The sequence below is a fragment of the Miscanthus floridulus genome, chromosome 6, assembly GCF_019320115.1.
Source record: "Miscanthus floridulus cultivar M001 chromosome 6, ASM1932011v1, whole genome shotgun sequence".
Lineage (NCBI taxonomy): Eukaryota > Viridiplantae > Streptophyta > Magnoliopsida > Poales > Poaceae > Miscanthus > Miscanthus floridulus.
In genome coordinates, this window is record NC_089585.1 from 81029550 (window position 1) to 81041485 (window position 11936).

Genomic DNA, 11936 nt, shown 5'->3' on the forward strand with positions numbered 1-11936 from the left:
TGGCCAGTGGAGGCGTTGAGAACTTTTCTGCCGTTTGTTATTATGGATGATAAATGTCTTACCGTAAACCATATTGATAGGCTACACTGACCGAGTCCTGGCACGTTAGCACACGAGGTATCGTCTGGATGCAGTTTTTCTTTTCCTACCTGTACGTACCACCTGTGTAGCAAAAATTCTACGGCCTGTTCGTTTGGTCGTAAACGATCGTAAATTTTTAGCCAGAATAATATTTTTCTTTCCCACCAAACCAGTCAGCAGTAATAATCCACGATCGTTTCAGCCTCAACCGAATAGGCTGCTAAATGGCTATTTAGAAGGTCCTTGGTTGTCCTAGTTTCACCAGGATGAATTATGTCGTGCCAAGTTCTAAGATCATGCCAACTTGTGGAATTCTAACCGATGACAGAGCATATTTAATTTGGAAATGTAAAAAGTTACCTTGCACTTTAGTTTCGTTAGTTACCAAAAAAAACCGTGGATAGAAGAACGATCACGGTTCGAGACGAGTCACGCTAACTCCACGGAGAAAACACCCACCCAATTCGAGCGCAACCGCAGGCCGCAGCTGTTGAGAAGCCAGAAACGAAGCAAACAATATACCAACTGCACAAGCTACGCCAGAGCCACATCGTCCAAACCAAACCTCAACGGAAAGCAGAGGACCCGGTGATCATGGTCCTGATTTCAGCTAACCGGAACATCGTTTTTCTCAACAGAAATGCTATACAACACACATGTGTTTTAGCATAAAAAAACACATAAATTTTCTCTCTCTCACTCTCTCAGCATCTGCGCAGCTCGTCGACGACCGCATGCTTGATGGCGCGGGCGGCGAGGGACTGGAGGCTGACGGCGCTCCTGATGCTGGCCTACATGGCCCGGACCGTCTCGAAGCGGACATCGGCCTGCAGAAGCGTGCGCGAGACGTCGTTGAGGCAGTCCAGCACCACCTCGCTCCGCGATTTGTCCTCTTGTTTCTACGCAGAAAAAAATTGTTTCATGTGATCTGTGAATTTGTGGCTGTGATCTTGTGATTTATAATTGTCTGGAGGTAGAAAAAAACTAGAGGTAAAAGGAGGATGTATGTTGTTGGATCTTAATTCTATGATATAAAAAAATTCATATGTTGAAACTACATAAAACATATAGTTGTTGATAGACGGACTCTTTTCTGTAACGATAAATTAGTCAGTGTTTCGGCTGTTTCAGCCGAGCGAACGGGCCCTATCCCTTTGTCGCCTCGCCACGGGACGGCATGCAGACGCAGAGCCCCCGCCCCGAAGACCACGTCCGAGAAGGCAGCGCGACCGCAGCAGCGCAACCCGTTCTGCCAGCGACCGCGACCATGTCCACCACCACCGCCCGGACGAAGCGCTCGGCGTCCATGCCCCTCCCCGGCGGCGCCGGGGCCGGGGCCGGCAAGGGCAGGGACCCCTCCCCCGCCCCGGCGCCCGGCGCGCGCGCGCGGCTCCGCGACGAGCAGGTGCGCCAGCTGCCGGAGCTCTTCCTCCGCTTCGACCTCGACGGCGACGGGAGCCTCACCAAGCTGGAGCTGGCGGCGCTCCTCCGCTCCCTGGGCCTCCGCCCCGCCGCCGGGGACGAGATCCACGCGCTCATCGCCGCCATGGACGCCGACGGCAACGGCACCGTGGAGTTCGACGAGCTCGCCTCCTCCCTCGCGCCGCTGCTCCTGGGCCCCGCCGCCCCGCCGTGGAGATACAAAACTCAAAAAATTGAAAACATGTCATTGGCCGTCAGCTCCACTTTTTTTTTGTTAGAGCGGAGTTGGCGTTTGGCAACGCAGAGCTATTTCCAATGCGTACCTTTAGTTACCTGACAAATGAAACCAAAGACAGGAACGAGCCAATGCGTACCTTTAGTTACGTGACAAATGAAACAAAAGACATTAATTCAAAGGCGGTTGGTTTCTCCAACTAAACTTTAGTCGCTGTTCATTCGATGACACATGTATAGAGTATTAAATATAGACTAATTATAAAACTAATTGCACAGCTTACAACTAATTTGCGAGATGAATCTTTTAAGCCTAATTAGTTCATGATTTGACAATGAGTGCTATAGTAAACATGTGCTAATGACGGATTAATTAGGCTTAATAAATTTGTCTTGTGGAGTACCGACGGAATTTGTAATTTATTTTTTTATTAGTATCCAAACACCTCATGCGATACCCTCACATGACACCTCCTAAATTTTAGTCATCGAATCCAAACACCCTGTCTTTATACGAATGTGCCAGTGCGTTCCTTTAATTACGTGACAAATGAAACCAAAGACAGGAACGAGCCATGTGTCCCTCTAGTTACGTGACAAATGAAACCAAAGACATCAATTCTTAGGGACATCTAGGCAATTTACCTCCACTACTAATGTGCCCTAATAAAGATCTTAAAACTAAGTTCTTGGAGACGGAAAGGCGTGTCTTTTTAAAAGATGACGGAAAGGCGTGTCGATATCAGATTATCTTTCATCCAACGGAACTTTTCGCTAGCGGTTCTGTCGTCTGCCCCTGAACTTTTCGGCTAGCGGTTCACGCATCACCCCGCTTTACATCATCACCCCCTTTACATCTCCAGATCTCCCACACTCGGAAAACTTGGGTAGTATTGAAATTCGCAATGATAGATTCATAATCATACATGCCTTCCATCACGTTGCCTCACATATATCTGAACGATTCAGACTTCAGAGGGACGCAATTGACTCAAACGCAAGGCACGTCACCGATCACACCCCGGGAAACTGCTATAATAGAACTATGTCGAGTAACTATAATAGAACTATGTCAAGTAACTCGACAGCGTTTGATCAACTACTACAAGTTACTCCTACGTCACTAAACAATGAATTGACCGAAGGTACGGACCTGTTTGGTATAGTTTATAAGCTGCTTACGATCAAAATAAACTGAAGTCAATAGCCAAACACCACCGCCCTGTTCGTTTGAGCTTACTTGGCTGATAAGCCATGGCTGAAAGTATTATTGGCTGATTTGGTGTGAGAGAAAAATACTGTTCGTTGGCTGAAAAAGTACGGCTTATAAGCCAAACAAGCCCAAGCGAACAGGGCGCACATTTTTCTACGGCTTATTCTGGCCACGTTTATTCCCATCGCTCCCATTTGTACTAAAAAGCACAAGTTAGATCAGACCAGCTTATGCCGCCGCTTTTACTCTATTTATATATAGCTTATCTGGCAAGTGCTTCCTAGATAAACTATACCAAACAAGGCCTAGACTACACTAGAAATTATAAAAAGACCTTTCTTCACTGACATGCTCCAGAAGTATTAAAGATTGATACCAGATAACATAATCTATTTGACCAACCTGTTCAAATAAATGAAACTATACACAGATGATATCCCATGGCTTATTTCATCTTCCTGTGTTCACTGTTGCAATGTGGCTGCAAATAATCTCAACAGAATCATATGTGCTCTTGTATTTCATTCCATCTCCATGTAATTGTTTGTCTAGACTGTTGTGCAAAGGCTCAAATATCATTCCAGCATAAAAAAGATCAAAGCACAATTCAAAGCCTCAAACATGATTAGCCATTCGCGCTAATGGAATTAGAGAACTCTTCAATATGCTGGGCAAAACTCAAATATTTAGAGCTTTGGAAAGATATTAAGTCTCAATGAGAAAAGTGAATTGAGCAGGACTGGTGTTAAAATCAACCCAGTCTGAACAAACTATAGCAAGCACTGGACAAAGCCCATATGCATAGCCCCTGGGTCAGCAAATGATTTTTTTTAATGATGCATAAAAAAACTAAGATTACGTTTTTACTCATTGGCCTTCGCCAGTTTACTATCGCAAGAAAAATCTGGACATCGTGACTGGTCCATTCTGTACAGCAAGGAAGACGAGCATTTGGAAAACCAGAAATTCCCGAAAATTCCCAACAAGCAACTCCGTTTTGGGTGCAGATCCCCTGAACTGCCACGTGCAGGAAGTCACGGGTAGCATGCAGAGGTAATGCATAGAAAAACTAACTTGAGAGGAGAGAGAGGTAAGAGTGGAGTTTACGTGCAAAATATCATAGAAAAACTAAAAACACCTATATTTAGGTGCATGCAGTATTTTGTTGAACGCTGAAAGTGAAAATAACTTGAGAGGTGAGAGAGGTAAGAGTGGAGTTTATGTGCAAGTTGAGCCCCACCTTTTGTCAGGGACATAGCAGCAGCTCCATGCCAAGCAGGTTGTCTTATTTCAGTTCAGCATGTTAGAGTTGGGCACGACTTGAGAGATACCGAGTATACAGGAAGAGAGAGGGCTACGTGCACAGGCTGCTGGAGAAGTTCATGGGTATCATCCAACCTTTCGGATGAACCCGTGACGAAGATCTACGAGGTATACAGCTATCTCCCCAGGGGTAGAAAACACCTGTGTAAGAAAATCCACTCTAATATATATATATATATAGTATAGCACCCTAGATGGCCCGTAGGGCTTCTCCATAGAACCACCATCCACGTCATCTCTAATTTTTTCGGCCATCAGATCTTCGATCATGCGGCCTAGATTGTTTGGAGTGGATTCTGTCGAAAGCGGCTTCTCGCGCCACGCTTCTCCTTGGCTTCTCCCGCTTCTCCTTTGCTTCTCCTCCGAATCTAGAGAAGCAAATATATACCCTAGCTTCCGCTTCTCTATCCAGATTCTCAACCCCTCCTCTCCCCTCTTTGTTGTTTCTCTCGCTCTCCCCATCTCTCCCTAACGCAGGCAGGGGCAATGGTGGCTACCGTGGCCAAGGCTCGGCGGCCACCCACCCTCCTCCTCATGCTCCTCCTCCTCCTCCATTCCTCCCTTCCTCACCTTGCCTCTCACCTCCAGTGCCTCCCTCCCCTTCCTCTCTCTCCCCCTTCTGAGGTGGTGGCAGGCGCGAGGCAACGGCGCCCCCGCGGGCGGTGCTCCAGCGTGGGTGTGGCCCGGCAGCCCCCCCTCTCCCTCGTTCTCCTGCACATGGCTCCTCAATGCCTCCTCCCTGCCAGGGAGTGTGTGCTTCTCTACTCGACGAAACCTTAGCTACCTATACACGTTCTTGTTACTTCTTCTGATCTGATTTTGTTATTGTTTTCGGGATTGATTTTAGCTTTTTCCTTCTCTTCCTTAGGGTTCCCCTAGGATCCCCAAATTTGATGCCTTCCTTCTCTCAGATCCCTGCAGCAGTAGGTGTGATGAATAGCTCCAGAGGGGCTCCATTGCTTCCGACCTTGGGGATGCAGCGTGTCAAAGGGGCTGCGTCAACTCCGGAGGTTCCTAGGATCTATGCTCCTCCTTGTCTGCTCGTCCCTGCTAATTTCGTGCGTATGTTGTCTATTTTCATACTTATCCGTTTATTGGTCCCTTTTGATACTTGCTTGTCCATTTAGTACACCCATGTTTCCTGATTTTAGTGACGTGTATCTTACTTTTTTTTTGTTCCAGGTGCATCCACACTTCATTTGGTTGTAATATATGTACCTAGGAAGCATAAGCACCCGTTTAGTTTGCTATCGACCTCTTCCTTTGGCCACCAGTTACTTATGCGTTCATGACTTGTTATATGATGATGATTTTACTAAAATTGAAAAAATTGTGGAAACCATTGCAGAGTATTTGCTTAAGGCTAGTTTATGAGATTGCAAATTTAAACATTCTTCAAATAGTGAACGATAATGCATACAACTACAAAGTACGTCCATGCGAGATTGAGAAATGATGGTTGCGGCCAAATACCGAATTGATTGATATGCCACTGTCCTATACTTTAAATTTTTAAGTTGTAGTCTGTAATCTATGCTTCGATCCAAAGACTATACTGCACTAATGACTATTGGTTGAAGGAGTGCAGCAGGACAATTTTGAGGCAATCCATCTATTGCTCTCCCACTTTCCTCTTACCAATCTAGAAGGTTACTGCCTTACGATAGATTTTTTTTGTATTGTGTATCGTGTCACCTGCTCGGTTTGGCTGGATCTTGAGACTACTAGGTATTGTGTCACATATCTGACGATATCACCATGTCAATGATATGTGTTCGATTTCTTAAGGCACTGTAGTGCTCAAGATTATATGGCATATATCTGAGGATATGACCATGGCAATGATATTTGTTTTGTTTATTAGTTCACTGCAGTGCTTATGATTTTGTGGCATATATATAAGGACATCACCATTACAACCATATTTGTTTCATTTCTTAGTGCACTACAGTGGTCATGATTTTGGTAATGTCGAATGATGAGTACACTTTCCTCTTGTTGTTAGATTAATTTGAGGGAATAGGGTCGTGCTATGATGAATACACAATAAATGTTTAATGTTTGATGCAGTGATCATGGGCTATCGTTCCACAATTTACACCTCTTTCTTTTTCTAGATAACTGAGGCAATGCTCATGAGCTATGATGATTCTTCCTTTCATGTCTCTCTACTGTGTTCATAACTGAGGTGGTGATCATGAGGTCAGTTGATTTTATTTTTCCTATCGCTTTCTACCTGCTCAATGATAACTAGAGTCGATGGTCACTTGGTTGGTTCTGTTTTGGTTCTGTTTTTTTCGATGGTTCCTTTTACATCTCCAAGCTATGTTGATAGCTGACACAGTGACCATGACCAATACTGATTCTATTTTTTGCACCTCTTTCTACCTCTTCCATGAGCACTAAGGCAATGGTCAGTTGGTTGCTTCGATTTTTTTCATCTCTTTCTACCTATTCTATTTCGTGTATTTTGGAGCCTTTCTGCTTCTTCCATCACAGCTGAAACAGTGGTCAATTGGTTACATTGATGACTGAGGCGGTGATCGTGACCAATGTTGGTTTTATTTTCCCGTCTCCATGTACCTGCTCAATGATAACCGTGGAGATGGTTAATTATGACAAATAGCTGCTGATTCTATTTCATGCACCTGTTTCTGCCTATTCCATGACTACTGAGGCAATGGTCAGTTGGTAGCTTCGATTTTTTGCGTCTCTTTGTACCTATTCTATTTTGTGTATTTTTTAGCTTTTCTGCTTCTTCCATGATACCTCCCTTCCCCACCTGCCTCTCACCTCCATTCCTCCCTCCCCTTACTCTCTCTCTCCCTCCTAAGGTGGTGTCGAGCAGCGAGGCGACGGCGCCCCCGTGGGCGGCGCTCTAGCGCGGGTGTGGCTCGGCAGCCCCCTCCCTCTCCCTCATTCTCCACACTGGGCTCCTCAACGCCTCCTCCCGCCGGGGAGCAGTGTGCTTCTCTGCTCGATGAAACCCTAGCTACCTATACACGTTCTTGTTACTTCTTCTCATCTGGTTTTGTTATTATTTTTAGGATTGATTTTAGCTTTTTCCTTCTCTTCCTTAGGGTTCCCCTAGGATCCCCAAATTGGATACCTTCCTTCTCTCAGATCCGTGCAGCAGTTGGTGTGATGAGCAGCTCCCGAGGGGCTCCGTTGCTTCTGACCTTGGGGACGCAGCGTGTCGAAGGGGTTGTGTCAGCTCTGGAGGTTTTAGGATCCGTGCTCCTCCTTGTCTGCTCGTCTCTGCTAATTTCGTGCATATTTTGTCTATTTTTGAACTTATCCGTTTATTGGTCCCTTCTGATACTTGCTTGTCCATTTAGTACACCAATGTTTCTGATTTTATTGATGTGTATCTTACTTTTTTTGTTCCAGGTACATCAACACTTCATTTGGTTGTAATATATGTACCTAGGAAGCATAAGCACCCGGTTAGTTTGCCATCGACCTCTTCCTTTGACCACCAGTTACTTATGCGTTCATGACCTATTATATGATGATGATTTTACTAAAATTGAAAAAACTAGGGAAACCATTGCAGAGTATTTGCTTAAGGTTGTTTATGAGATTGCAAATTTAAACATTCTTCAAATAGTGAACGATAATGGATACAACTACAAAGTAGGTCCATGCGAGATTGAGAAATGATGGTTGCGGCCAAATACCAAATTGATTGATATGCCACTGTCCTATACTTTAAATTTTTAAGTTGTAGTCTGTAATCTATGCTTCGATCCAAAGACTATACTTCACTGATGACTATTGGTTGAAGGAGTGCAGTAGGACTATTTGGAGGCAATCCATCTATTGTTTCTCTCACTTTTCTCTTACCAATCTAGATGGTTACTGCCTTACAGCAGATTTTTTTGTATTGCGTATCGTGTCACCTGCTCGGTTCGGCTGGATCTTGAGACTACTAGGTATTGTGCCATATATATGACGATATCACCATGTCAATGATATTTGTTTGATTTCTTAAGGCACTGTAGTGCTCAAGATTATATGGCATATATCTGAGGACATGACCATGGCAATGATATTTGTTTTGTTTATTAGTTCACTGCAGTGCTTATGATTTTGTGGCATATATCTAAGGACATCACCATTACAACCATATTTGTTTCATTTCTTAGTGCACTGCAGTGGTCATGATTTTGGTAATGTCGAATGATGAGTACACTTTCCTCTTGTTGTTAGATTAATTTGAGGGAATAGGGTCGTGCTAGTGATGAATACACAATAAATGTTTAATGTTTGATGCAGTGATCATAGGGCTATCATTCCACAATTTACACCTCTTTCTTTTTCTAGATAACTGAGGCAATGCTCATGAGCTATGATGATTCTTCCTTTCATGTCTCTCTACTGTGTTCATAACTGAGGTGGTGATCATGAGGTCAGTTGATTTTATTTTTCCTATCACTTTCTACCTGCTCAATGATAACTAGAGTCGATGGTCACTTGGTTGGTTCTGTTTGGTTCTGTTTTTTCGATGGTTCCTTTTACATCTCCAATGCTATGTTGATAGCTGACACAGTGACCATGACCAATGCTGATTCTATTTTTTGCACCTCTTTCTACCTCTTCCATGAGCACTAAGGCAATGGTCAGTTGGTTGCTTCGATTTTTTTCATCTCTTTCTACCTATTCTATTTCGTGTATTTTGGAGCCTTTCTGCTTCTTCCATCACAGCTGAAACAGTGGTCAATTGGTTACATTGATGACTGAGGCAGGTGATCGTGACCAATGTTGGTTTTATTTTCCCGTCTCCATGTACCTGCTCAATGATAACCGTGGAGATGGTTAATTATGACAAATAGTGCTGATTCTATTTCATGCACCTGTTTCTGCCTATTCCATGACCACTGAGGCAATGGTCAGTTGGTAGCTTCGATTTTTTGTGTCTCTTTGTACCTATTCTATTTTGTGTATTTTTAGCCTTTCTGCTTCTTCCATGATACCTCCCTTCCCCGTGTAACACCCTAAAATTATTATAAATTAGTAATTAAATTTGAGCATTTAATTAATTTTTATGGATTTTAAACTAGGTTCAAATAATAATTTTTGACTAAGTAAAATTTACTATAAGATTTAGTAAAATGATTGTTGCATTCATGCCGAGACATTTTGGTTTTTGTCTGAGTGTAAGGTTAGAGTTGAGTGGCTTTGAATTCAAATCTAGTTTGAATTTGGAGCAAGTTTGCAAAAACCAGAAAAAGGTTTTTCTTTTCCTTTTCTCCCACTCTCTCTTTCTAGCCCAATAGCAAAGCCAGCCCACCTTCTTTTCTTTTTTTTCCTGCGTCTGGAATCGGCCTTAGGCCATGGGCGGCCTAGCCCCGTGCCTCCCTTCGTTCCCACCTGATTCACGCATGCGGCCTGACAGCGCGGCCTGCTCGGTGGCCCACTCCCACGTGCCTTCTATTCACTACACGCGTGCGCACCATGGCCCTAGCTCGGTGCATCATCGGCCTAGGTGAAGGCTTGCTCTGCTCCTGCATCCACGCACGTGCGTGTTGGGCTTAGTCTTCCACTCTATGTAATAATATTGTCGATGAGCAAGACTTATGATAACTATGTGATGAAATATGTGATGTAATAAAGTACTTTACTTTGGTATTATTGCAATTTGAGATTATATGTGTGTTTGGACATCCTGGGCGCACATATATGAGCACTTGGTTTTGCTATGCAAAATTGGGTGTGACACCCCACCTACCTCTCACCTCCGTTCCTCCCTCCCCTTCTTCTCTCTCTCCCTCCTGAGGTGGTGGCGGGTGTGAGGCGACGGCACCCCCACGGGTGGCGCTCTAGCGCAGGTGTGGCCCGACAGCCCCCTCCATCTCCCTCATTCTCCACATGTGCTCCTCAACGCCTCCGCCCACCAAGGGAGCGTGTGCTTCTCTACTCGTCGAAACCCTAGCTACCTATACACGATCTTTTTACTTCTTCTGATCTAGTTTTGTTATTGTTTTCGGGATGGATTTTAGCTTTTTCCTTCTCTTCCTTAGGGTTCCCCTAGGATCCCCTAAATTTGATGCCTTCCTTCTCTTAGATCCCTACAACAGTCGGTGTGATGAATAGCTCCAAAGGGGCTCAGTTGCTTTCATCCTTGGGGATGCAGCGTGTCAAAGGGGCTACATTAGCTCTGAAGGTTCCAGGATTTGTGCTCCTCCTTGTCTGCTCGTCCCTACTAATTTCATGTGTAATTTGTCTATTTTTGTACTTATCCATTTATTGGTCCCTTCTAATACTTGCTTGTCCATTTAGTATACCCATGTTTCCAATTTTAGTGGCGTGTATCTTACTTTTTTTGTTCTAGGTGCATCCACACTTCATTTGGTTGTAATATATGTACCTAGGAAGCATAAGCACCCATTTAGTTTGCTATTAACCTCTTCCTTTGGCCACTAGTTACTTATGCGTTCATGACCTGTTATATGACGATGATTTTACTAAAATTGAAAAAACTATAGAGTCCCTATGGCAGTGTTGGTCTTAGTCTTCCACTCTATGTAATATTGTTGCCGATGAGCAAGACTTATGATAACTATGTGATGAAATATGCTGATGTAATAAAGTACTTTACTTTGATATTATTGCAATTTGAGATTATATGTGTGTTTGGACATCCTAGGCGCACATATATGAGCACTTGGTTTTGCTATGCAAAATTGGGTGCGACAAATTGGTATCAAAGCTATAACTGACTGTAGGATGATCAACCTAGTTAGAAATGGATGTTTTTAGGATCACATTATCTTTATTTTGCTACCTTTAATTTACTATAATTTTTTTGCTTATATTATGTCTATGATCTGTTGCAAAAATTATCTTATTCTAATACTCAACCTTTTTAATCTTATAGATGGCCCGCACCAAGTTGATAGCCCGCAAGTGTACCATTGTGATGCCAACAAGGAGGACGAGGTTCATGCTTGGCAAGCGCGTTCCTCCACACCTAGTTGAGGCATTGAGGAACATGGCGGAGGAGCCCCAGGAGGAACCGCCTATGGAGGTGCCCATGGAGGAACCTCTAGAGGACAAGATGGAGGATGAACCTATGGATGAGGATACTCAAGAGGGACCCATTTATGAGGAGCCTGTAGAGATAGAAGAATATGAGGAGGAGCCCATGGAGGAAGATGAATAGGGGGATCAGGATGGAGCTGGTGATCCTAATGATGGTGATGCTTTTGACAACTCTGATTCTGATGATGGGGGCAATGATGGTGGTGATGATGGAGATGGTGTAGATGATGGTGATGACGATGGAGATGATGGTGGTGATGGTGACGGAGATGGAGGAGATGGTGGAGGTAATGGTGATGACTACCATGCCGCACTGCTGGCTAAGGGGTGGACAATGGAGATCCACTATGATTTGTAGGGTGATGCCTACTATCACCCAAAGCTTCTCTCCCTTGTATGCCGCTACCACACCAGGTGCACCATGCAGTACCAAACGGAGCATTAGACCCACCCCGACTACACTAGCTTCTAGGAGACGGAGGTGTACATCCGTGAAGGGAGTCGGGTGCGCTACATCCTCCATGCTATCACTGCACAGCTCACACGTGCAGTCGCCATCCAACATTGCATGGGAGAAGGATCGTTATCTTCCCCACTATCGGAGCGGCCAGTCCACCTG

The 11936-nt window shown here is 44.3% G+C and overlaps 1 protein-coding gene across 1 annotated transcript; it reads left to right on the forward strand.

The window, feature by feature from the left end:
• Positions 1-745: 745 nt before the first annotated feature.
• LOC136460748 (probable calcium-binding protein CML12) lies at positions 746-11438 on the forward strand. The gene is made up of 2 exons (XM_066460330.1): positions 746-1822; positions 11154-11438. Exons 1-2 carry the CDS (start codon positions 1259-1261, stop codon positions 11436-11438), a joined length of 849 nt encoding a protein of 282 aa, XP_066316427.1. The 5' UTR covers positions 746-1258.
• Positions 11439-11936: the final 498 nt, after the last annotated feature.